Here is a 27,577-nt window from a genome sequence, read left to right as displayed (position 1 = left end):
CTATGGTGTATTTTCTCTGATTAAAATCTTCTCTGGAAAATCTTGAAAACACTTTTTTGCTTTCCTTCCGTTTTTTTTTTTTTTTTTCCCCTGGGGAAAAGTGTGCTTGAAAAACTTAGAAATACAGAACAATTCAATGAAAAACATGAAACAACTATGTATATCTTTGACAACACACAATATTTTTAAATGGAATTATAAGTTTCGTTTTGACCTTTCTCTGTTTTGACAGTGGGAGAAGGCATATGTATAAGATTTGAAAAACATTTTAAAGCATCCATATAGACCCTTTATAGGCTTTTTTTTTTTTTTTTGAGCAAGCACAAAACTTACCTTTGACCATAATTCAAAATTTTTAACAATACTATCTGCTTGTAAGGTGGACTCTTTCATGAGGAGAACATACTAAACTTGAACAATATTTCAAGAATCATTGCAATAGTATCCTTTTTTTTTTTTTTTCTCCCCATAAAACTTCCTAAAGCAAAAACAGCACCTTCAGAATGGGGCATGTTCATTTTGCTTCATTGTAAATGAATGGATGAAGTACTTGTGGAAAACCGAAATCAAGAAGATGGAGGCAAGCTCTGTGAGATAAGGGATTGGTTAAAATGGGAGCCATGTGGCTTCTTCATGATTGTTTCCAACAGAAGAACACATATTAGTTAGCAAGGAACAGCATGAGGGTAAGTCATCGGTGCAGGACAGCCATAGAAAATCAGCACATTTTTCTGGGTACCTGCCAAAACACTAATGTTACTGCACGCGGCAATATTGAAACACATACATAATTCAATATGCTGCTTTAGTCACCAGTCAGAGAGAGAGAGGATCATTCAGAGCAATGATACAGAGTAAAGCTCCCAGGATCAGTGCAAATACTGTGAAGGCAGAGCAACAGATCTTATCAGAGGCACTGAGAAGGGTTTAGGAAGGAACAATGTTGCTGCCAGGATGTATGAGAGAATTACACAAAATACCTGTTTAAGGCCAACCTTGGTACACGACCAAACAAATACCGACTGGACAAAAATAACCAGGGGGAAGGAAGTTTCTAATTGTCAGAATACAAGGCTTGACAACAGTATTTGAAGGCACTGATAACATATGAACTTGGGAAAAGGGTAAGGTAAAGACCTCCTGCAAATTTCACCTAGAACATGGCAGTTTGCAAGAAAGAGTGTTACGAGCATTAGTTGTGACTAAAGTAGGCCTGGACTTGAAGGATATTCCTTCCAGTCCTACACATCAAAACACCATGCTGCCTGTAGCACAAAAACTATAAAGATCTAAAAATAACAAGTTTGACAAGGTGGGATGCACTTCACTCAATTTTTAAAACAGCTTGGAGAAAAGGAAAACAAATATTTTATTTCTGAAATCTTCCTCTGTAATTACAAATGCATACAAAAATGATGGATATTTGTCATCTGAAATGTGCATTGCCAGTTATTGTCAACCTGGCTTTGTACAGAACAGCACAGTCTCAGTTATTTTAGAATGTTAAAATGTGCAGTAAAAGAGAAACCTTCATTAAGAAAATACACTACATTGTGACCAGGAGATGTTTTAAATCACTTATTGGTTCCAGCTGAAAGAAAAAACATGTCATTGTAGTAATAACGAGCCCAGTAGGTAAACATTAAAAGAATAAACCTGAAAATATTTGTCAAAGACAGCAGAAGGAGAGAGAAGAACATTAAAAACATAGATTTTGTGTCTGTTGAATTGTGGCAATGCACCAAGATGTTATTGTATTTCACATTCTGCTTGGCCAAGGAAAACATGCCTTCACTGATTTTGTAAAAAGTTGTATCCACCAGAAGGCAGGCTGATGAAGCAATTTTTACAATGTGGCATATCAGTCATCCCACAACAATAACAACGAAATGTTATCCAGAATTACATATACTGATATGTGAGCGTAACATAAGTATATAATATAGAAAAACTATAAACCTGGGGAATTCGTTAAGTATTTCAAGTGTAACTCATAAAATGTTAAAGTTGCCATGAATGCCAAATCTTTCAAAACACTCAATGTGGAGTTAACTTGATCAACACTTTGTTAAGACCAAACAATCAAGTCTAGAAATACATTGAAGAGTGTGGAGAATCAAGTTCAAACTTCATCAGTGCATTCTCTTAATGACTTGCAAGTTTAGAATGACATCTGGCAGGATATTTTCTTTAAAAAAAAAAAATCATTTGGCATTTGGCATTAACACCTATTGCTGGTTTACAAAAACACTCAAATGAAAAACGCTGCTAATAGGCAGCCAAAATAGAAAACAGCAACTGCTGACTGCAAATAAATAGAGCATTTTTTCTTCTGGTATCCACCCATTTATTCCCCTGACTACTTTCTTTTGTTATTTTCAGAACTCTTCACCAATTAATACATTGATTATAGATTAATAAAATCAAATTATAAATTTTTTTTTGAGGAAGAACTAGATTTTCAACATCACAAATGCCAAGAAAAAATAATAGATTTCTAAAACAACTAAAAATATGCTGAAAACATCTGTAAACTTAGCAAAAAATTAAAATAGGTCTGGTCTAAAAGGCATGGTTGAAATAAAGAAAACATTAGTTTTAGGGGTGTTTTTCTTAAGTTAAGAAGAGCAACATGATAATCCTGTGAAATTTATACACCCATGACATAAGTCAAGCTACAGCCTATATTATTTTAAAGTTATGGTAATTAGTACATTGTACTCCCATGCTTTTTTGCTATCATGCTATAATTTCTGCAGAACTTCCCACATAACTGGGGTGGAAGGAAGGGAGAGCAGGGAGTTGCTCTCATTTTTTAAAAGGAGTCTCAGTTTTCAAGTTAAATCAGCAAGACTGGCACTTCCAGTGTTCTAACAAAAGGTGGCTTCAGTGTTGTGAGCAAGAAAACACAGAGGACACCTATTTGTGGGGCAGTGGGGTCTGTAAGATAGTTGGGCTAGAAATCAGCCACGGGGTACTTACATTATGAGTTACAGTCACTACAAACCAAGGAAGAACCTGAAGTCTGCAGGATACTCATACCTTATGATTCTAGACATTGCCCCATAGACCTGAAGGAGACAGTAGCAGCAAATGGGCAAGCCAGAGGAAAAGTAAAATATTCATCCAGCTCCAGAACTGTTGAAAATCATCTGATCAGCTGCATGCAATATAATCATGATACTGTGAATTTACATTTGGTGTTTAATTTTGCCATTTTATATAAAAATTCTTGGGGAAAAGAAAAGCCCTACTTATGCACCCACACAGTGCATTTGATAGTCTGTTCCATAATGATGCAAGTTTCATCTAGGTACCTTAAACTTATTTATGCTGCCAAATAATCCCTTAAAATCAATTTCATTGTTCCAGTCTACTCACTGCTGTAGTGTTCTTCCTTCAACAGCTCTACTACAAACACCTGTTTAAAAAAAAAAAATTAACGTGAACATAAAATCCATGCTATTTTCTTTAGCTAAACTAATCTGGACAGGCATTAAAATGCAGACAAGTGTCTAGCCTAAGGCTTGATAATGCAAAATAAATTAATGTATATAAGTGTATGTAATTTCCTGCAAATTTCTACTGTAACTTCAGAAGTCAAAGTAGATCTTGGGAACCCTTTTCCATTGGCAAACTGCCACTGATTTCTGAGGCATGAAATATATGGAATAAAAGTAATCACCCCAATGCCAGATAGCTTCCCTTCTAATAAGCCTTTCTACATCTAGGGTATGACAAGCCTTCAAATTAAAGTGCTAGACATTACAGTAATACTGGGGAGGAAAATCTCTGTGTTCTACAGTGTACTTATTAAACATGATTCCTAATAATTTGATCAAAGCCTCTGTAAAGTAGTTGTGAAATAAAGAATAATAAAAGTATGCACACATATTTGTATGCCTCTAGGCCATAACACAAATCCCAATGCTAAGGCAGACGGCCATACACCTAGCATTCGCACTGCACAAGCCGCTTTCAGCAGCTGCATGCCAGTCCTGGACATACATCTTCTCTCCAGCCAGGCAAGGAAAGCACATGAAAGGCAATGAACTGAAGTGCCAGCAACCTGCTCTCCCCAGCCTGTGCTGCTACTGATGCATGTTGCAGAGCCACAACAAGCAGAATAAAATAAAAGATTTTAGGATTACTGGATGGGCTGGAGCTCTGCTTTGTGTATGTGGGGAGGTGACTAGGGACAGGAAGACAGCCTCCCACAACAAGAAAGGAGACAGAGCAACATATAGAATAGGAGTGGGGGAAAAGGGCTGGAGACTGTACCTGGCTTCTGCATATGGCAGTAGCTGTCGGCTCCGAGTCCCTGAGCCTCTTTGTTCATGACGCTTGTGATGCCTAAATATGTCACAGATCAGAAAGTAAGTCTGCCCTGCACTCAGCTGTTGTTTTCTCAGCATTCTGTGTCAGGCAGAAGACAGGACAGCAGCTACTTTTCTTGCCACCACAGAAGTCATCCAGATACACCATTTCTGTCACTACCTGTCCTTACAGCCAGCCTCTAAGCTCAACCCATGCCTCCTACAAACCAGGAGCAGTCTGCATCTGGCTGAGCTGGAAACAGTCCTGTGCTCGCTCTTAGAACACCTCACTCTGCATCTGTGTGTGTGACACAGCTACAGTAGTAAATGTCCTACTCACATTACAGAAAACTGAAGAACTGTACTAAGCCATGGAAATTTCTACTAACGTAGTTGCTACACTTTCTATGCACAAGTACAGACAAGTACAGCCTACCGTAAAATTAGAATGGAAAATCTCTCTCCCACAAAGATGGGACCCCAGAGATTCAGGACAGATTTCCTTCCTGCTGTGCAGACTGCATTATTTCTTAGTATAAATATTTGTTGAAAGATAGCTGGCTAATTTGTTACCTTGAAAGGACACAAACAAGAAGGATCAGTAAGTCTTCTGGGCTAAAAATCTGTCTGAAGCCTCAGAAAGCAAAGCTCGTACAAGTTTGGGGGCATGATATTTTTTTGTAGGCCACTGGTAAATGGTAAGTTAATAGAAGCCTTTTGTGAGAATGTGGAGTTTAAGCTACCATACCTACAGCAGGTGGCAGACAGTCTTTTTTGCAAGAAAGAGACAACCTATGTGACTGTGAAACATGGCACCTTGTCCAGCATCCTTCTCAAAATCACACAGGTCCTACAGTCTCCACTGTCCCTGCATTCCAGTGGTTCTGCTAGCTAGCCAGTCCTTGTTATTTGCCAACAGATGCTGGAATTTTATGTACAAGAATAGCCAGATAAAACCAATTCTAATTAGCCAGCTGCACATTACATTTTGGCATAGTTGTTACTGCGTCTGGACACAGGTTTCCAGGATGCTCCCTTTGGTCTGAACAAACACAAATCTTTTGTCCAGGGATTTGTTTAACAGATAGTTTTATCTCAGGTTTTGGTTTTGGAATGTAGCAAAGACTGCAGGTTAGAGACAAAAAACATTAAGCAACTAAAAAAAAAAACATTCTTTTTGTTAAATTCAGGTGTATTTTAAAGATTTGTAATAAACAAGGAATAAAATAGTAAAAGTGAAATGTAGGGTGCAGCATGCCAAAAAATGTAAAACTAAGAAAAATACCTCTTTGGTAAAGGTGTTTAATAAGGACTAACCTTGACAGAAATAGACAACACAGCTTCAAAATACAGTAGCTCATCTAGCCTTCATTAAGCTGTTGGTTTGGTTCTGTTATTGTTGGGTCTAGTTTTCATAAAAACTACCTCTATCTGTAGCTTAGAAAAATTAAAATTGTGCTCACATTTGGGAAGGTTTTCATAAGACATGAAGCTGGAGCTAGAAAAATAATCAATTTCTAAACAGAAATTTGACAGCTTATCCAGAGCAATTGCAGGGAGGAAATAAGTGGATAACTCACACTCAAATTCATGTATCTTTTAAATTAAAGAGCTTTTTTGAGGTATTCCAGTTCGGGCTGAGAAAACTTTGGACTTGGAAGAACACACCTGTTCATGTATAGCAACATTAATAAGAACAGGAGGTCTTAGGTTCAACAGCCTTTCAGAATTTTTCAAGGAACAGATCCCAGGCAAGAAATTCCACTCTTGCATCAGAATGAAGAGTGGGCCATTTTTCCCATTTGCCCAAGGAAATTATATCCAAAGAGACTGAAGAAGGAAACAGTTCTGACTACAGTTGCTAGAAGTTGCAATACATTTTGAAATGAAAAGGTAGTCCTCAGTAAATATGTAAATTTCTGATACTTTCCAAACTCCTTTCTTACGTACCATGCAGCAATTATTTCTATAGCATTTACAAACACCTAAAACAACAGCTGCCCATGAAACAAGTGGAAACTTAGAAGCCTCAGACCAGTGTAATGTATCAATATAAATTCAAAGCTTTCCAAAATACTGAAGTCTACAGCCATGCCTTTCAGACAATGGGAGGCTACTAATTTCATTCAGAAACACTAAGTTTTGTAACTTTTCTGGACTTTTCCTCTCCCAAAGCCTCAAGCTTCCCCCTTCAATCACATCATTTGTCCTGCAAATACTTTATATTGCCTCCTAGATATTTAGAAAACAAAACAGGATAAAAATGCCATAAAAATGGACAATCTTAAAAAAAGTAACCCTTGCAATTTGGATTTCAGTAGTGCATTGAACTGTGATATGAAAGTACATACAAATCAGTGCATACATATCCAGCCAGCTGACCCTTCATGCTGTACTCAAAATGAAAGTCTTGAGCTTGTAAAAAACAATGTTGAGAACACAAGAATATTCACCAGTTTTCCCCACATATAAGCTGTAAAATCAGGTTTGATTAAATGAAAAGCTCAGATGAAAACTGCCCTGGAAGTGTTTATCTCCCTTCCAAAACAAGTATAGGAATGATCAGTGAATTCTGTTCAGAGCTATCATTGCTCAGTCAGTGATCAGTTTGCCTTGAGTTTCCTTTATTTCTTGTATTTTTTTTTTGTCTACATGGGTTTTAAACAGGTCATAAAGAATTCCTTGTGAGCTTTTGAGAAAAGAAAGTAAAACAATTAATCAGATATGAAAGCTCGTGAAATTGGGAGCTGCACAGAGCATGAGGGATGGAGTACAATTCCCAGAAGACTGCATGTAAAAGGCAATACTTAAGCACCACAGATGTGGCTGACATTCCGTTTTCTAGAGTTCACTCCTATTCCCGTATTACAGAGGTGCCAATTACAATTGTTATTTTGATAGTTCACAGTGGCACTTCCCATGTGTACCTACTATATTGATTTTAAATAGATCACAAAATGTCAGGAGCCAGATCTAACTAGATAGCCTACAACTTCACCACTTGGTTGTTAATGCAGCAAAGCTGTAGTTTGGTGACCATTTATTTCAGAGGTAATGCTATAGTTTCTTTTCAGAGGAAATGCTTTCCTAAACCCCTTTGTGATAGCAGATAGTCAAACAGGCTGAGGATCTGATCTGAATTAAAAATAACCCACAACAGACTTAGCCCACACCAGTTCCCTGAGGAGGCAGAAAGCAATATGAAGAACTAATTATGCTGACACCACCACGAAAAGAAATGACTGTCAAACTCTGACCAGGACATCTTATTAGTGCCTTCAGAGGTTTCCTCTGAAATAGATTTCCTCTTCACTTAGTCTTTTGTATTTAAAGTGACTTTACTTACTGACCTGAGCCACTCAGCTCCTCATGTTTCAGATTGAAATTTAAACACAGCCAAGATGCTGCTTTTTATTATTTCTTTAAAAAAAAAAAAAAAAAAAAAAAAAAAAACACACCAAAAGCAACAAACTCTAGCAAAAGCTGTAACATCCAAGCACACCATACCAATTGTCCACTTAGACATCTATTCAGCAGCTTTACTGGAAAGCCACAAGCTTTACTGGAAAGCCTTGTAGTACTAAGGATGAAAAAGGGAGTACTGTAAAATACAGCACATCTGGCCATTTACTGTGCAGTTTCCACCAGTCTAGCTTAATAGCAAATAAGATGTAGGCCAGAGGTCATGCTTTAAGAGGAAACCCAGGGCTATGCAGGCCTTGTCACCATGCAGCACCAAGGGGAGCACAATAAAGGCCTGAAACATTCCCACAAGGGTGCAAAACGACATCATCATTGCAGACTTCTGTTGAATTTCCGTTACGATACTCCCATGAGTTAATCCAAAGGTCTGATGCACAGTACAGCAATGCTGGTTTCAGCGGATATAGAGGGAAGCAGGTCTAGGACAGCACAAATTGCTCTTTATTGAAGCAGCTTGTACTAGCTGCAAACATTGATGAATGTCAGGCAGTATTCACTCATGACTTCAGATTATTTCAGTCTAGTTCTCCTGAACACTACTGCATTATAGAAATATTCAGTCAGGATTTGTACTCAGGGTGTCAGCATTGACAACACAGCAGATAACACTATTCCATTAAACCTACCACACTGAACTTGTACCCAGGCCATATAAACTTCCAGTAGTGCTGAAACATTACAGCTGGAATTCGCCACATAAAGCAAAGCAGCTTTCAGGATACCTGTCCTGTCCCTGGGTCGCAGAAAAGTTGAAGGTGGCAGGGACCTTTAGGTGCCACCTGGTCCAACACCGGTGCTCAAGCAGACTCATCTGGAATAGATAGCTCTATGTCCAGAAGCTTTTGAGTATCTCCCAAGAATGGAAACTCTACCACCCCCCCGGGCAACCTGTGCCAGTGCTCAGTAACCGTCATAGTAAATGTTTCCTGATGTTCAGAGAGAACCTACTGCATTCCAGTTTGTGCCCACTGCCTTTTGCCCTGTCACTGGGAACCACAGAAAAGAGCCTGCCCCCATCTTCTTTGCACCCTCTTTTCAGATACTTATATATATTTAAAAGAACCCCTTGAGCCTTCTCTTTTCCAGGCTGAACAGTCTCAGGTCTCTCAACCTGTCCTCACAGGAGACATTCTCCAGTCCCAAGTTACCTGCCTCTGTTTCCAACTTCTGTATACCTCTTTTTTCCTCTTTGAATTTTGCCAGGAGCTCGTTGTTCACCCACACAGGTCTCCTGGCATTTTTATTTGACTTCTCGCTCACTGGTGTGAACTGCAGCTGAACTTGGAGATCAACCAGCTTTCTTGGCTTCTTATTTCTTCTAAGGCTTTATCCCATGGGATGCTTTCAAGCACATTCCTGAAGAGGCCAAAGTCTGCTCTCCTGAAGTAGAGTTGTAATCTTGTTTTTTACTCTGCTCCCTTCACTCTCAGGAACCCAAACCACCATCTCGTAGTCACTGCAGCCAAGGCTGCTTTCAATCTTCACATCCCTAGCCAACCTTTGCTTGTTTGTGAGTATAAGGCCCAGCAAAGCACCGTTCCTAACTGGCTTCTCTATCATTTCCATCAGGAAGTTTTCATTGATTTTTCTCCAGAAACTCCTAGATTGCTTATGCCCTGATGTCTTATCTATCTAGCAGAAATTAGGGTGGCTGAAGTCCTCCAGAAGGACCAGAGCCTGCTAACTTGAGTCTGCTTCTAGCTGTTTGTAGAAGGCCTCATTCACTGGTTCTTCCTGATCAGATGGCCTATAGCAGACACCCACTAGGTTCACCCATACTAGTCTACTTGTTTATCTTTATTCATAAATTCTCTGTTGGCTCCTCATCCATCCCCAGGGAGATCTTCATACATTCCAGCTATTCTATCACATAAGGGGCAGTTCCACTTCCCTATTTTTTCAGGCTGTCCTTCCTAAAGAACCTGAATCCTTCCATCACAGTAGTCCAGTCACACAAGTCGTCCCACCATATCCCCATGATCCCAACAAGACCACAACCCTGCAATTGCACACAGATCTCTAATTCCTCATGTTTATTCCCCATGCTGTGCGCATTACTGTGCAGGCACTTCAAAGAGGCACTCCAGCATGCTGACTCCCCAGAAATGGTCTGGGAGGTTTCCCCACAGTGGCATCTTGTAGTCTTGCTTGTATGCAAATGCTTGAGCCCTGTCTTGCAGATTTTGTTCCCTTTCACTTACAGTGTTCCAGTCTTTTGTGTGTCAATGCTGTCCATCACTCCTCCACAGGGCTGCTGGTAACTCTCTCCCTCTCCTATCATTCCCAGCTTAAAGCTTTTCTTACCAGGCCAACAATCCTTCTGGCAAAGATATCTTTGCCCCACTTAGCTGGATCCCATCTCTCCAAGCACACATTGATCCTTAGACAGGGTCCCATGGTCATAGAAGCCAAACCCATCTGGCAACATCAGCTCTGCAAACAGTTATTAACATGTAGTTAAACCTTTTGCCTGACCAGCAGCATTGAGAGGAACACCACCTGGTTCCATAACCATAATTATCACCCCCAGAACTCTTTAGTTGCTTTTAATACTCTTGAGGTTGTCCTTGGTAGTATCACTCACATCCACACAGGAGAAGAGTAGGGGGTAACAGATCATAGGACAAGCTTTAGCAGTTTCTCCATATCATCCTGGATCCACATCCCCAGGAAGCAGCAAAATTCTTTGGACAAAAGGTCAGGTTGGCAGGTGAGTGCCTCAATCCTCTGCAGCAGAGAGCTGCCTGCCGCTGTCACCCACCATTTCCTCCTGATCATCATTTGTGTTCAGACTTGGTCATCCTGGTTGCTTCACTTGAAAGCACACCCATGTCCTCCTCAGCTCTGAGGACAGCAAACCTGTCCCACAGCTGCAAGGCTTCATGTGGAGCAGGAGCCTTCCTGCTAATTTGTAGTGTGCCCTGGGATGAAACACACAACATGTTTTTAACAAGCCAAGTAATGTTAAAGTAGTACATTTCAGAATGTTAATTTAGTGTCATAGCTAGAGTATTAAGTGGCAGACAGGTCGGAGAGAAAAGGGATATAAATTATTCCCATCAGTCAGGATATAGTATTTCTCTGTAAGAACTTCTAACCAGCATGCCAACACCTGCTGTACACATAGCACATGCCAAATGCTAATTACTGAGACTAATTCAGGGACAACCCAGTTTAGCAGTTGTCAGTACAATAGTCAGTAGCCAAAAAGCTCTTGAAAACTACATACCAATTTTTTGAAAAAAAATTGTAGGAGAGATACCTAATACGAACTCCTGATTTTTTATTTGACAGATAAATAAATGAGTGAAAGGAAAAGAGAGGGAAAGGAAAAGACAGGTGAAACAAAGTCCTGAAGTCTTTCCCCATTTACCCTGAGCCTGAAAGCTTCAGGCAGTTTGGCTTAGTACAGTATAACTTTACAGCAGTCCAAAATAAGAGGAAAAGGAACTACAGGACATCTGGGTAGAAGCTTTCCTATAGCAAGACTTTCCAGCATATGCAAAGCCTACTTATAGCATAAAAGCAGATATATCCTAATCTTTTCCAGCCATATCCTAGTATAGTCAATGGTCAATTCACTGCAACTAAAATGCTATTACATTCTTTAAACCCTTATCCCTGAAATCATGTGTTACCTTAAAATGCCAACATGTGTTTTGATGTACAGCTCCCATAGCTATAGAAAAAAGAACCCTGGTGATATGGACCTTTTTAAAATGCAAAAACAAAACCAGGTTTACATTTTAAAAACATTAAAATCTCAAGGTCCTTTAGCTACCTGGTTGTCTCAAGTGTTGCCACTTGTGGTTCATGCAGTTGCCAATATCTAACCACTGAACTCACCTTCTCTGAATACACTCAGATAAGACAGCTCTACCTCCCTGGGGTCAGGGCAGCACCGCAACAAACTTGAGATCCAAGTATTTCCAAATATGTATCTTGACAGGCAGCTATACAGGTACTACAGGTGACAAACATTGCAGTTTTTAAACCAGCAAACACAGAATAAGAGTGAAACACTGAATAACATTTTGTGCCATTCGTAAACCTGTAGGAAATCTGAAAGAAAAATGTTGTGGTGTTCCTGTGTGCATAACACCAGAACTAGTGTACACACAAAAGATCTGACAAGTACTATCAGCTTCAGTAGCTCGGAGGAGCACCACATATATTTGTCAGCTTAAACCCCGACAGTGTAATACATTGCTTTTCCTAAACATGTTGTTTTATATCATTAGATAATACACAGAGGCAAAGGCTGACTCAACCTCCACTTGTCTGGAGCTCTGTAAAGAATGAAAAAAACCATAATGTACAAACCCAATGGAAAACAGAGAAAAGAAACACAATGAAAAGTAATTATCTGATTACTTTTGCACATTGAGCCAGTTAATACATATTCCAATTTCTCCAGTCTTGCTGCTTTTGAATAGCAGCTACTTGTGAAGCAGAAGTATTGCGTATGAAGAAGGTAGCATTTGGCAGCCAGTCGCAACTCATAAAAATGCTGAACACAATACATGCATGTCAACATTGCAGCCCAGAAGAAAAAACACATTGCTTTCCTTCAGGTATCTAAATATCTGGCAACAGAAGCTTGAAAATAACATAAATTGCCATTACTGCACACACTTATTTCATTCATAAAAATACTCACTTTCAGAAATAGAAAAAGAAAATATGCAATGTGGCAATAGCAGAATGCTTGGCTCTGTAAGTGTTTTTTAAAGAAAGATAATAGTTCAAAGTAAACTATGAGTAAACCAAGTTGTAGAAAACCAATAAAGTTAGATTAAATACAAAATTAGGTGTTTTCTGACACACAGATTTTGTGCTGCAATGGATGGCACTATTAAAATTATATTTAACAACATGTGATAAGTATGTTCTCACAGTTTTTGTTGTACAGGACATAGATGCAGAACTCAAATGAAGTTATGTTAAAATTAGGACTTTGAGTTATAGCTGACATTACCCACTGGATGTCTTAGGTGTAACAGAAACAGTTGCACATATATGCCATCTTCCCCTTAAACAGAGGTACTTGACAAATTCTATGACTAAAATAATCCTTTCTTTTGCTGGATAAGGTTTTAGGAAGTAACATTCTACAAGACCTAGGAACAAAAGCTCTCAGCCCTGGAGGAATGTACTTGAGGATACTGGTGGATGCAAAAATAGGACATGAGCCAGCAATGTGTACTTGCACACCATAAAGGTACTCATATCCTACATCAAAAGGAGCATGGTCAGCAGGTCAAGCGAAGTGATTCTCTGCCTCTGCTCTGCTCTCATGAGACACTCACCTGGAGTACTGCATCCAGATCTGGTGTCTCCAGTACAAGACAGACATGGCACTATTAGAGCAGTGCCAGAGAAAGGCCCTAAAAAAAGTCAGAGGGCTGAAACACCTCTCCTATGACAAAAGGCTGAGACAGTTGGGGGTTTTCAGCCTGAAGAGTCCAGGGAGACCTTGTTGCAGCTTTTTAAAATATAAAGGGGGTTTATAAGAAAGATGGAGGAAGATTTCTTACCAGTGCCTGTAGTGACCAGACAAGGGGTAACAGTTTTTACTTAAAGAGGATGGATTTAGATCGGATCTAAGGAAGAAATTTTTTATGATGAAGATGATGAGACACTGGAACAGGTTTCCCAGAGAAGTTGTGGATGGGACACTGCGTTCCTATGGTTTTCAGTGAATCATGTTAGACTACAGTAGAAATCTAGAAATAGAATTTCAAGTAATGCCAAATCAGATGTCTTACAGAAGTTTATTACATAAATATCAATAGTTAATCAACCAAATTTATAATTTCATTAAAAGAAAGTTTGGTAGGGTAGTTTCAGATGGTCTGATTTCTATAAGCCCACTTTGATTGCCACTATTTTATCATATTTCAATATCTTCAGAATAAAATAAAAAAAGTTTCTGATCTTCCATTATTCCTTCAGATCAATGTCAAGTTTTCTTGGGACTTTTTAAAACTCTCTGTTTGTTCTAGAACTTGCTTAAAATCAGTATTAACACCTAGAGATCAATTTAAGAGAGTTTAGTTTTGGGTAGTTATATCACTGCAGAAGTTTGTGACTGGAAAAATAACACACCTAGTATTTACAAATTCTCTTCTTTCAAAGAATGAATGCTAAAAAATAAAAAGGGAAGAAAACATCAAAACCATTATTTTTTTTAATATGGAAGTCTTGAAGACTACATGCTTTGTTTCTTTGCTTTTTAAATATGACTGACTTAAGTGGCACTTTACTGCACAAAACTAGACATAGCTCATCTCTAATAAAAAAGCAAGACATAAATATTTCCTGTAGCTGTACTCATAAGTTCAAGACTATTTAAATTCTTTAATTTGTCTAATTTGAATCTAAATTCTCAAAGTCCCAATTCTTTTTAGATTAAAAATTTTGATTTATTAAACAAAAAGTATATGTAAAACTAGATTTCCAAAACTCTACAGTATGTACACTTACATAATTATATATAAACAGATTATTAAATTGCAAGCAAAATAAGTTTCTATGCAGCAAACTCATTCCTAGACTACTTGGAAAATTCCAATAAATGTCCTCAAAATGCTGTAATCTAAAACCATTAGTAGAAGGCCTTTATCATCATTTTGTTGATATTATTTTGTCATACTTCTTAGTCCTTAAAATCTGATCTAATACAGTTACATCATAAGACTGCTCAGCCCACAAGTTTCAGTCACATTGGTACCTGAACTTGGGAACAGGTAAAAGCTTGTAATAGGCTTGAAAAAAGCATCAGAATTGCTACAGTTTTTATATATAAAGTTGTTGAAACTCATCTAAACTAAAACATCTAAACTGAAAATCCTTGAAGAACAGAAAATAAATGCAAACATCTATGTATGTGTTTGCACTTTAGATACTGTAAAGAGCTAAATGTGTTATATGGTCTTAAGAATATGACAGATCACATTCATATTCTAAATTAATCCTTTCCCGCCCTTATAAAATGAAATCTCTTTTTAAGGTGATGATTTATGTCCCACTGTTTCAACTACAACATATAATGTCTTCATCCTCAAGGCATCTATGCCTGTGTATACTTTATTACAGTGAATATTTACTTTCAGAGGGTCTATACCTAAATTAGTGGCTGTTGCTGCAGACTTGAAAATACATTGATTTAAAATGTGAAACGGCATCATATGAAAGTTCTACTGCTCTTTGTCTCATCTGTAGTTACCAGGAACAACTAGAAATTAAAAAACTCATGATGATTTTGAAGTGCTTCTGGCCATCTATGGTTTCCAATGTTTTCTATTCAGGTGGATAAAAACAGAGTTATTCTGATATCCACTAGTGATGTTCAAAGTTGAAGACTAAGTAACACTTTCGTAGTGTAGGAAGGCACAGAATCTGCAAAAAGAGAAAAAAGAAATACATCTTAGACTTCAGCTGTGTAATCTGGCACAAATAAATTGGAGACCTTAGCTAGAAACAGCTAGGTTTGGTTTTATTTCAAAAGTATGCTACAAGTCATCTCTGTGCTATCTTTCAGAAATTCAGCTGGCTCATATTACACAGAACCTATTCCTTCTCCAGTCTGCTTTTCAAAAGCAAGTATTGGTATAATCTATAGCACAAGAGTTCAGCAGTAGGAAATCCAAGACTGATTCATGATCCAACCTCATCATAAAAAGCATGGAGGTAAGTCTTGCCTAGGAAGGCAGAAAAGTGTATCCCTGAGCTGCTTTGCCTCGAAGTATAAAGCTGGCCTGTGCCTGACAGGGCTAAATGCAGGTTTTAGGCAACCTGGTAGGCATTATCTTAAACTCCACATTTCACAAGTACATGGATACAGCTCCGTCACAACATATTTCACAAGTATCTCTAAAGCCAAATTATGATCTCAGTTTTTCCTCCATTCCTTCTCTCCCTTTTAACCACTGTTGGTACCATTATCAGAATCTGGCACTTTTATAGCAGACTTCACTTTAGAAGTAGACAGCTTGAATACTCAAATTTGCAGTTTATGGACATCAAAGTACAGAAGTCTAGTATCAGAACATGAAAAGTATGCTGCAGCTGCATCCTGTGGCCTGCCTTTACATTTCTCTTCTACCAGATATTGTAGGACCACTACACAGGCCACTTGCATGAAATTCAAGGAACGAAAAGATACCAAAAGATTCATTCCACCAAAATTCATTTCTGTGCACAAAATCCCAAAGAGATTGAAACAGAATCTATTGGGTATTTTGGTTGACAGGAAGTTTTGCATTTGTTTCCTAAAACGTTTTACTAAACAAGACTACAGAGATTGACAGTTACTTGATTAAGGTAAATATAAGACAGACTAGCAAAATAAAATAACATGTAAACTTCCCGATGCTGTGCATTAAAGATTGTGCAGTGATTTTTGCTACAATAATTTTACAGTGGTTAAGCAATTAGTGCAGTGATACAAATAAAAAACATTCTATCAATGCAAAAAGCGTTTCATATATACATTGTATTTCTTTTTGAGAAGGAATTCAAAATCCCTAACACTAATCCCAAAAAATGTAATTAAATCTGGAGAATTAGGATAATCATTGCATATATTATTATTGAATTAAGGTTAGTGCATGTAAAAATGCACTATTAATTTTATATACATTTGTTCAATAACAGGTGTTTTAGTTAGGGCACAAACTTTTAATAAAACACATTGGACATTCTCACTTTCAGTCTTATTTAATACCGTAACAGACAATTAGAGTTTAAGGATATTGCTTGTAATGTTAAAAATTAATGCTCTAAATGTATTTCTGCATTTACATCCAAGACAGCAGGAAGTTTACTGCAAGTTACACACACCCCTTTCCTTTAGGTCTTCAATGTATGCTTTCATAAACTCTTTCTCAAATTGCTCTCGTTCACGTTCACTTTCTACAATTTCTTCAGTGTCTTCACATACAATAGTTTCAACTGGGCTGTCCTTGAGACTTATGAATCTAGAGAGAGATTAACACAAAAATATATGCAACAATGCTGAGCATGATGTCATACGGTACATAATATCCCTTTGGTCTATTTGAGTCAGCAGTCTCAGGTATGTACCCTCCCAACCCCTTGCTCATCCTCTGCCTACTGGCCTTTGTGGGGAAGGGCTGAAGAGACAGCTTTGATGCAGCTGGAGCACTGCTCAACAGCAATCAAAAACCTTGTTGCGTTATCAGTATTATTCTAGCTACCAATACAAAGTCCAGCACTATAAGGGATGCCATGGGGAAAGTTAACTCCATCCCAGCAAGAACCAGTCTAGAGTCTCAAAAGACTTCATAACCAAAGACCTGAGCATTGCCTGCAGAAATGTAAGATCATTGTAACTGTAGATTAAAAGGCCATTTAGTCTTACTCTGCATGCAGCAACCAGGTGCTGTTTCACAACAAACAATATATGAATCACAACACTATTTAGCCTTTTATCCAGCCATGGTTCCCACTCCCCACAGAGCACTTTTGACAGCACTGAGCTTATCAACAGCTAACTGCCAGACTACAGGTCCCACTCTGGGACATAGCTTTGTGGCTTCAATTAGAGCTACTATGACCAAGTCTGCATAGGAATACAAACACATACAGATGCACTATGTGGGGAACTGGCAGATGAAAATCAGAAAGATGAGGCTTGTCTGGAATTTCCAGTTTCTCTAGTGCCTCCTTAAGGACTCTGATGTAAATTTGGTCAGAATTTGACCACCAGGTGTGGTAGAAACTGATGCTTGTGAAGGTATGTCTTCTGGGTGCATCTACCTTATCTTCTGAAGAACACGTTCCTTTCTTCTTCACTTTTACTTACTTTAAGCCTGTGGTTGACTCACAGACAGCTGTGGGTATCTCAACCAGGTCATCACCACTGACAACTAGCAAGCTGAGCTTTGGCATATTGACCAGAGCTCGTGGAAGATAAGTCAACTTGTTTTTCTGTAGGAGAAGCGTCTGCAGTTGATCTAACCTGTAAAAATGTAAAAGATAAAGGTAACTTAGAATATTTATTTTAGACAGGAACATCTATCCAAAATAGTAATACAGACTTAATCTTGTGTAAAAGAGAACAAATACATGTACCATCTTTGGCTTAAAAATTACTCATATCACACTTTCACAAATCATCATCAACTTTAATGGATATTTCCAGTCATGGTTCAATATTATAGATATTAATAGCATACCTCTGACAAGTGCTCAAAAGCATGCTCAAGTTAAAATGTTACAAAAATTAATGTGCTTTATACAGAAGATGTTGACAGAACATGATATAAAGGCTCACCATGTGTGCTGCAGAACTAATGAAAAATATGGGTCACCAGCTCACACGTTTGGCCATATGCTGGTTTTTATGAACTAGATACACCTCTGCTAGGCAGCAAATTCCCATCTACTGTTTTTCACTAGTAATTAGTACTGTGGGGAGCAAAAGAAAGACCAGTTCCTGGTCATTTGGTTCTTTGAAGTTATCCCACTGAAATCAATTTAATGTCAATGTTTTCCAGAGAAAGGCATTGGGCTGCCTTTATTTTATTTCCTTGGCTTTTCTTAAAGCAATAGTAATTTGTGGCTGAGCTTTTAGAAGACAAAAAACATTGAAAACCGATGAAACAAGTTTGTACCATTTGACCAGAAGGGTCCATTCCTAAAACACTGTTGCAGGCTATTGTTTATCAGGCCCATTTGGTTTGTTTGAATTCAGGGAAAGATATTTAGTAAGGTTTCAGTTTACTGTCAACTTGTCAATTTAATCACAGGATTCATGTTAGCTTATTGACATTCTTTGACAACGCAGGCATTGAAACTTTGAGTCTGAATAAGAGTATGTGTTTACTGGGCACAAGATATCCTGAGATTTTCGAGTCTTCAGAATGTACATGAGCCTAAGTCTCAAAATTCAAAACCCAAAGTCAAACAAAGAAAACCTTATTTTGCCATGTCTGTGCCTGATTATGATGCTTTAGTATCAAGACTGGCAACTCAGTACGAAATAAACCTATTCTATCAATAATAATCGTAAAGCTTACATTCAAAACTATCTGATGCATTTCCAAATGTGATTTTTTAATGTGATTTTTCATTAATGGTGTCCCTTGGAAACCTGTTACTTTCTGGATTTGCTTTATAACTCACAAGCCTGTCAATGAATTAGAACATAAACTACCTGTCTATGTCTTCTGGGAGATCTTTCAGGTTGTTGCTGCTAATATCCAACCACTGCAAATTAGACATCCGGAGTACACAAATTGGAATAGAATGGAACTTGTTTGCTGATATGTCCACAACAGTGACTTGTTTCAGGTTACTTAGCTAGAAAGAAGTGGTGCTTTATTTTAGTTACATTTTGCAGATACAAAAGACATTTCATTAATCAAACACTTTATTTCTCCCAAAGCACTTAGAAAAATAAGAATTGCGTGGGGTTTTTTACTCAGCTTTTTGCCAGCCTTATCTCTTAGTCATCATTTCATAGGAAAAAGGATTTCAGAAATAACTACCTCCCAAAGTGTTCATCACCTTTCTAACAGTGACAGGGTATTGAATGAAATTTTCATTCTAAAAATACAGTTTCAGATGACACTGAGGCTGGAACCAGACAATGGCTTGATTCCTTCTTAGGTTACATACGAACTAATCTCTGAAGTGACAATGCACAGCTATGATAATTAATATATACCAGGTTACCATTCCCAAAATCAGAGATGTTATAACTCCCACCAAAAATATATATATATTTCCTTTGTTATAACTCTGTAATGCCCTGAGAGTATATTGCTAGGAGAACCTTGGAAAATGAAACTTCCAATTTAAGCCAACAGAAAATTTAGTCCAATATTTTTCAAAGATCTTTAAAAATGTATCTTCCATACTGAAAACTAAATATATAATAAGGTGCACTAAAGCTTTTTATTTACATACTTTTAAAGGAATTAATATTTTAAGAAACAAAGCTTTAACACAATGAAAGTTAACTAAAAATGTAAAATATATCTGTTAAAGAAATAAATGTGTTAAATAAAGCTCTCTGTACTGAATCAATTATTCACACTACCAGTGTTCATAAAACCATGCAGCTAGCTAAAGTGAATGTCAAAGGACTGTGAATGTTAACCAGAAGAAGTATTTTAAAATGGAAATTGTGTCTCTCCACTTCTAATCACATGTCACCATCACAATCTATCTCTATAATTCCTGAAAAACTATACTATAATATATACTATATAATATAATAATATATATATAATATTATATACTATATATAATATTACGTATATACTATAGTGTATATATATACACTATATAGTATATAGTAGCAAAACAATTTCATTGGTCTTTGCCTGAAGGTTTTTTAGAATGTAGAAAATAATTAGGAACCAAAACCCCCAAACCAAATATATTTTCCACTTCCAACGTGAGCAAAATGCAATCACCAGCATAAAGTATGAAAAAAAATTAGAAAATAATAAAATTAATCTTGAACCTGTGAGAAGGATTTTTTTATTATCATTTATTAAGAATCAAGTCCTGTTTTCTTATATTTTATGGCCAAACTTACTGCAGTACTGCCAGACTTTCCTCTTAATTTGACCATGGACACTTAAAATGTTCACATTCACATCTTGGAGCTATCAGAGCCAGCTTAGACTAGGATTTCTAGTGGATTTTTTTGTTTGCTTGTGGAGTGTGGTTTTTTGTTTTGTTTTTTTCTAGATATAACCTCATAGTGCTGCCAGAGCTTAAAATTTGGGGAAATCTCTTCAGGGAGATTTACTGAAGTTATCCTACTACAAATGGCTACACAATTAAGTTTACCTTTCAGAAACGCAATAGAGGTTCAGAGTTTCTCAATTCAAAGATATAATTTTTAAATCTGACCACTGCATTAAAAAAGCCTTGGTGATGCATTACCATGGAAATTTCTCACTCCTGATTCAGATCAGGCAAGCACACATTTTATTCTGACACTTCTCACTTCCAAACTATTCTGTCATTTTGAGGACTGACTACTAGCAATAAACACTCACTTCTGTACTGTAAATTTCCCAGATACTGAATCTTTTTTCCAACAAAGCAGAACCTCCTTCTCAACAAGGAAAGCAAAGTGACTTGTCTAGATTGTAGCAATGGCAGAATACAGAAGAAATTGGCACCATCTTTACACTGCATTTACTTTGTGGTTTCAAATTATTGTCACAATTCCAAACCCCAAGCAAATATTTCAAGTTTCTCTGCACTCAGAAAGATTTGTTAATACTGCTGACATTCCTTACAACAAACTCTGTGCAAAAGGAATTTAACAGGCACAGAATTAAAACAATGTCCCACAGGCTTAAATGCCACCCAAAATGTTCTCAAACCATCCCAAAATACGTCATAGTCTTTTAAACACCAACCACCAGATCGTTTTAAAATAAACTGACATCAATGTTCACCCAAGTTCCTAAACACTTTGCTTTCACATGCAGTCACCTGTCACGCTGAAACAACTTGGTAATACTAACACTAAGTGGTAAAATGATATTTCTTCAACAGCAGTAACTAGTTCTATATGTTTTCCTGGAAACTTTTGGTTGCATTAAAAATTACATTAATAGCATTAATAGAGCAAGCGCTATTATTTTTATATATATAAACAGAGCTATTCCTGCCATTTTTCATATAGTATTGAAATTAATACTTCATTAAATGAAAACCTACATTTTCCAGGAGTTTGTATTTCCATAAATATGTACCAACAAAATATAATGCCATGGACACTCTTGATATAAAGCTTGGTTCAGCCTGCCACAGAATATATGGAGCTGTGATTATATTGTGTAAGCTGTAAACCCTCAGTACTTGTTCTTTTAGCATAATATTTAACAAAACCTCTCAATTTTCTGTAGTATATTGAAACCTAATGGAATTTTTATTTAACCTGTCTGATATGTTACCAACAAACATCTATGATATATGATGCTCTGGAAATTATGGCAGCTACGTATTATATTTTTGAAAGAAAATTCCATGTATTTTATTTCTTCTTGAAGGACTGATGTATTTTTGCACCTTTTATAACATTTCATTTTCAAACAAGCATGGGTCCCTTATCATTTTTTACGTTATAATTTATTTTTGCTTGATGTTGATTTTTGCTATTTTCCTTTATTATGTGACTTTGGATCAATCAATATAAGGCTTCATGTAAGTTCCATTTTGAAAAATAGCTATATTTGATAGTCTAGCTACCTGGACTGACTTATTGTGGTCTTTACGTTTAATCACTGTTGTCATTTTTATTTGACAAACAGCCCCATTTTGCTTATCTTAATAATTTTGTTCATAGACATAATCCAGATAACATTGTAGAACTCCACTACCTCTCTTTCCTTCTGACAGTTAAACCTTCAGTTGAAAGAAAAGGACACCATGTCCTGGGCTGAACAAGTTATTTAATAAACGAGTGTGGTTTTATTTCTTTTCTGCTTTTTGCCATGAAAGGGACTTACTGCTAAGGTTGCATGCAAATTTATCATAAGTTGCCTACTAATTAGCACCAAAAAATGAAAAGATGTAAAGTCTGGTCAAGCCTTACCACAAAAATACTGTATTTTCTAATTACATGTCAACATTCTGTGACAGAAACAGCATCCCATCAACATCAATATATGACAAGACATAAAAAGTATTAACCCAGAAAAGTCTGTCAATGCATTACAAAAAGGCTTTTGCCCAGAAATTTCAGATTCAATGAATTAAAAAAAAAAAAACTTGTACCACTTCAGTAGAATCAGGATATGTTGTCTCCCAAAACACAGATTAGTACTCAGCATCACATTAGCTTGCTGAAAGCGGTACAGTATATATGAGAAAGGACCACCCTCGGTGCAAACTGCGCAGTCACCCACTCAGATCTCATGCATTCAAACAAGATCCCCAGCCTTTCTTTCACAAAGTTTTAAGTGTAACCTCTTCTATAGTGTCATTGACATTCCTGGAGAAAAGAACCAGTTAAAGAAACACATACAAGCATCTTTAGAGGCAAAAGGTACATTTCATGAGATATACTTGTGTATCTGTAGCCCAGTTCACCATCAGATTTCCAGAATGGACTCTTGGAGGCAAAGGCATCTAACAGTCAACCCCACCCCTTAATAACAAGGTATTCATTCATGTATTTTATGACAAAATCAACTGAAGCATAAAAATGCTTGACTTTAAACAGCACTTCATTTGGTGGTACCATGATAAGCTAAATCCAAGAAATAAATGTATGTGGATGCAAGTCTTCACGCAAATGGCAATGCTAAAATCTTACATCTTTTGCAGAGTTAATCCACAATCAGACACTGCTGTTCTGATGCAAACTGTTTACTTGGAAGTTTATCATTTATCCCCTTTCATCTTTAGAGCATTACCATCATTCAAACACCTAATGTTTAAAGCCAGTTATAGCTATGATGATCTAAGCATTAAAAGTTCATAGAAAGGGACTTTGCTTTTTATTAGAGCAGGTTTTGTATACACAAATCTTTCATCAGGTCTGCAAAGAATGAGCAAACTGACTATATGCAATATTCACAAAAATGTCAGGTCTTGAGCATTCACAGGTGATTAAAGAACCAGACAGCAATACAAGAAGCTTCATACAGTTAAAAAACCCCAAGAATGTGGGTCATGTGTTTAAGTTTAGGAGTTGTTCCAAGTGAATGGATGTTGCATGCATGAAATTAAGTACCCAATTAATGATTTTCTGGGCTGAATCCAAAACAAGTCTGCTGTCTCAAAAAATAAATTTATGTTGAGTAGTTACATTAAATTTTCATAGTATTGCTGCTGCAGCTACATGCAGTCTGCATAAATTGCTACACTTTGCCATCATAAAGTCATCTCATATTCACATCTCCAAAACTTGTAAATAAAGGACACACATTAGAATGGAAAGCTAGGCTCTACCAAAAGTCAATTACAGGTTTCTCATCAACTTAAATGGATCCAGTAGCTCACCTTGTGCACATACTTTTCAGAAGTTTTTATTAACACCATTAGAAAAGGCAGAGCAGCAACATCAATAGCATACAGGCATTAACTGACCTCTCCAGAATGTCTCTATAGGAAGTGTGCTTTGAATATATCCAAAGACTCTTTTAAGATATTTTCTGTTCTTCCACCAAGAGACAACTAAAATTGCTCACTTTCACAATGGAATAGAGACAAAGCCAAAAACCTTTTCCATTTCTGCTTCAAGATACAATAGTGATTAAAGTGATACTATTCAAGTGGTACCATCTTCCTTATGATTTAAACATATACAACAATTCTGGTTTGCCATGACAATACTCTGTAGTCTGTGAAGTTTCTTTTCTGATTTTAAAAACTGAGTATGATCATTTCAATCCATTCTGAAACCCAGAGTAAATTACTATTTGCCAAAGTGGGGCAAGGGGAAAACACCCAGAAAAGAAGGCAATTTTATTTTGTAGCTGCTCAGAAAACATATTATAAAGAAAGTTGACAACAACAACAAAAAAATTTAATACACTGGTTGATGGTACTGTTTTGCATTGATAAATTAGTAACTATTCACTTGAAAGGAAAAAAATGTCAAGGATATTTGAAGAGATAATATCAGTAAAAGGGAACCAGGTAATGGCACGATATGGACAGAAACAAAAGAAATAATAAGAAAATTTATATGAGAAAAACATTCAAGTGAAACTAAGAATATGGTCTAATGGCTCTAACCTATTACAGTAGCACCGTTTTGACAATTGGTGATGAAATCTTTTCACCTTATATATATTAATGCTAGGCAATGAGAACAGATTTCTACAACTGATTGAATAGATATATCCTGATAAACTTGGAAACAAGACTTGCGTGGAATGTCAGCCAGAAATCAGCTTGCTTATAAATGTAAGTGGAAGACACAATTTTAAGGGTAAAAAGACATTCTGACTTCAGCAGAGGTCAGAAAGTTTGTGATTTGTGAGCTGCTTCCTAGTAAGCCAGGAGTAGCTATCTTCATGGTTTTTTGCTTTAAAAACAGAAATGGTAGAACTTTTTGTCTTGGCTCAGAGAAACTTCACTAAAATGCACAAAATTCTTGCCTGCTGTGGTGCTGAGCACCAGAGCAGTTTGACAAATACTAATAATTGGCTACCAAGCAGGAGAACCCTGCAACTTGGAACTGGATTTATCTGCATCTGAAGCAGGAATTTCGTAAAGAATTCAGCAAAGTCACAATGGAGACAAATCTGTTTTGCACCCTGTGACATATCTGGTCTTGAATTAGACCTTATCTAGTTGAGCAAACTGTTGCAAAATGTCTATCATCAAAATTATTTTTCTTTTACTGCCACAGACTACATGTGCATGACACTGATAGTACACAAACATACAATTGAGAACATCGTCAACAATTGAACACGACAGTTCACAGCTTTGTGGCTTGCCAGGATTATAGCAAATTTTCTCTCCCTCCTCTCCTTTCCTTTCTCATACTGTTGTTAGACACATGCTGGGGCCGGGGGGTGGGGGGTGGGGTGGGGAGGCGGGGGGGGGGGGGGGGGGATGTGGTTGGGGGGTGGTGGTGTTATACACTTTCTGTCAGGTGGTGACAAGCCTGACAGGAAAAAATTTGAGTTCATCTCTTCCCAAAGGATTATTTTCTTTCGATATTATAACAATATTTTTAGGAGGCTTTATGTCTTCCTGTGATACAAACATGTAAAACTTGGAAATACAGTTAATATTAGTAAAAGACTCAGATATGGGAGAGATCTTTTCCTGACCTGGAGAGGAAAGCTGAGGAATGGCACATTATAGACACTGTGGGAGAGTTTTTTGCACAAATAGATATTTGACTACTTTCTAAGAACTTGTGGATGCAAATAAGGGCATGAGGCTATAAGTTCTTGTTGTTTTTAGTGTTCCATTGCCATTTTGAAATATTCCATCCAGGCTGTGTCCAAGTAACCTAGGTGTGTCCAAGTAATTTAAGGTATTAAATTATTATTTCCTTATTAAGTGTCTTCTAATAAAAATATAACTGAATACTTATTCATATACTTACTTATGAAACCTTGTAGGGAAGCTTGTAGGGAATCTTGAAGGGTTTTCAAGATTGATTTTACGGGAAGAATTCCCCTGACATGGAATTTACAGAGAGCTGGCACAGGCACTGGACACATTGCAGCCCTCCAATAACACCACCCAGCCACATGATCTTTGGTACTGCCCCATGGATGAGAACATAGGAAGCCTACAAACCTCATCTGCTTTTTACTGGAAATTCTTTAAAGTTTCATTACTTTTTTTTTTTCCTTATACACTAATGAAGAAGTTGTTGAAATCATCTTTTTTAAAAAAACAAAACAAACAAAAAAATGGACTGCATAGAAAATTATCTGGCCAGGTCCTCAAAGTAGCTAAGAAGCTTCTATATTTCAGGTAAGCTTCTAGGTCTAAATTACATCAGGAGCTCTTCCATCAAGTCAGAGTACCTCAGAAAGAGGTAGGCACAAATACAACTGAAGGCTTGGTCCATAATCCTCCATTGGATTTCTAAATTTTGTCCTGTGTCTCTTAAACAACAGGAAAAAGATGTCTAATAAAATCAGTCACTTGGCCTGTCCCTGCATATTTACTTAGAAGATAAATTGCATAGAATCAGGTTTCATGGTACTGAAACAGTATAAACTCAGATGCATTTTACACTTTTTCTTTTATGTGCTGTATTAATATAGGCAGCTTCCAAACAAATGTTTTATTACCCAGTCACCTTCAGATTGTGTTCCAGCAACTTATCTTTTACTTAGATACACATTGCTGCTGGACACATATATTCCCCTAGTAATTTTTTAATAATAAACAACAAAAAACTTCTGCATATTTGTGTATATCATGTGCAATGCCAGATAATATTTTCTGTTGAACATGACATTTTGCAAATACCTATGTAATGCTTTGAGCATATAAAAACAGGAATATAACAAAAGAAACTATGACTACTGAACAAATACTTAGAAGAAGTAACATTTATTATCAGCAGCACGCATCTAAAACTGTCAAGATTTTCACAACTGCAAATAAAATCTAATATGGAGAGGTGCAAGCTAATAGAAGAGCAGTGAACTACACACATTTATTTGACTGAAACATGGGAAAAGATGAAAAGAAAAAAGTAACTATATAACTCAGTGAAAGTCTTGTGTTCAGTATGCACTACTGGTCAAAAAAGCAAATGGATAGTTAGACATATATATAATGTGATAGGACATATATATATATATATATATATATAAAATGTGATAACCAATAATTAAACCCTAAATTATTTGCCACTAACTAAAACAATTGTACACCTACATACAAAACACCATGGTTCTTGTCAGTTTTTCTCAAGGAAAAACACAAGAGCAGATGGTATTCAGAAATGAAAAACAGTAATGGAATGGAAAGACTTATTTTTGTTAATTTTTGGGTTTGCGATAGTTCTGAAAAACCTAAATCAAGATTAGGAAAGACTGTAAAGATTGGAACAGTTGAGCAAGAAATGGTAAATTCATGGTGCATTCTTCCTTCAAAATACAAGAGCACTATAACCAAAAGGCATAGCACTTCCCAATAACATGAGACTTCTAGAAAATTAGAGTATAGGTTTTGCAACAACAAAAGGTTTTCCAGTTTAGAACTCTGCAGAATTCAGAGGAAGCTGACATTTACACAAATAATGAAAAACTCTATTTCAATGTCACAGTTCAAACAAGCACAGTTCA

The 27,577-nt window shown here is 36.9% G+C and overlaps 1 protein-coding gene across 6 annotated transcripts in view; it reads right to left on the bottom strand.

The window, feature by feature from the left end:
- Positions 1-1,350: 1,350 nt before the first annotated feature.
- The window catches only part of LRRC2 (leucine rich repeat containing 2), a 103,105-nt gene continuing 76,878 nt past the window's right edge, over positions 1,351-27,577 (bottom strand). For all 6 annotated transcript variants that reach the window (XM_080373242.1, XM_080373244.1, XM_080373241.1 and 3 more), the window contains 4 exons: positions 18,982-19,127; positions 17,629-17,784; positions 16,644-16,780; positions 1,351-15,200 (listed from right to left, as the gene is read on the bottom strand). In XM_080373242.1, coding sequence (XP_080229368.1) covers positions 15,151-15,200; positions 16,644-16,780; positions 17,629-17,784; positions 18,982-19,127 — 489 coding nt within the window. In that variant the 3' untranslated portion in view covers positions 1,351-15,150. The remainder of the gene's footprint in view (positions 15,201-16,643; positions 16,781-17,628; positions 17,785-18,981; positions 19,128-27,577) is intronic.

The sequence above is a fragment of the Falco punctatus genome, assembly GCF_963210335.1.
Source record: "Falco punctatus genome assembly, chromosome: Z".
Classification (NCBI taxonomy): Eukaryota; Metazoa; Chordata; class Aves; order Falconiformes; family Falconidae; genus Falco; species Falco punctatus.
This window is presented reverse-complemented; position numbering and strand designations above follow the sequence as displayed.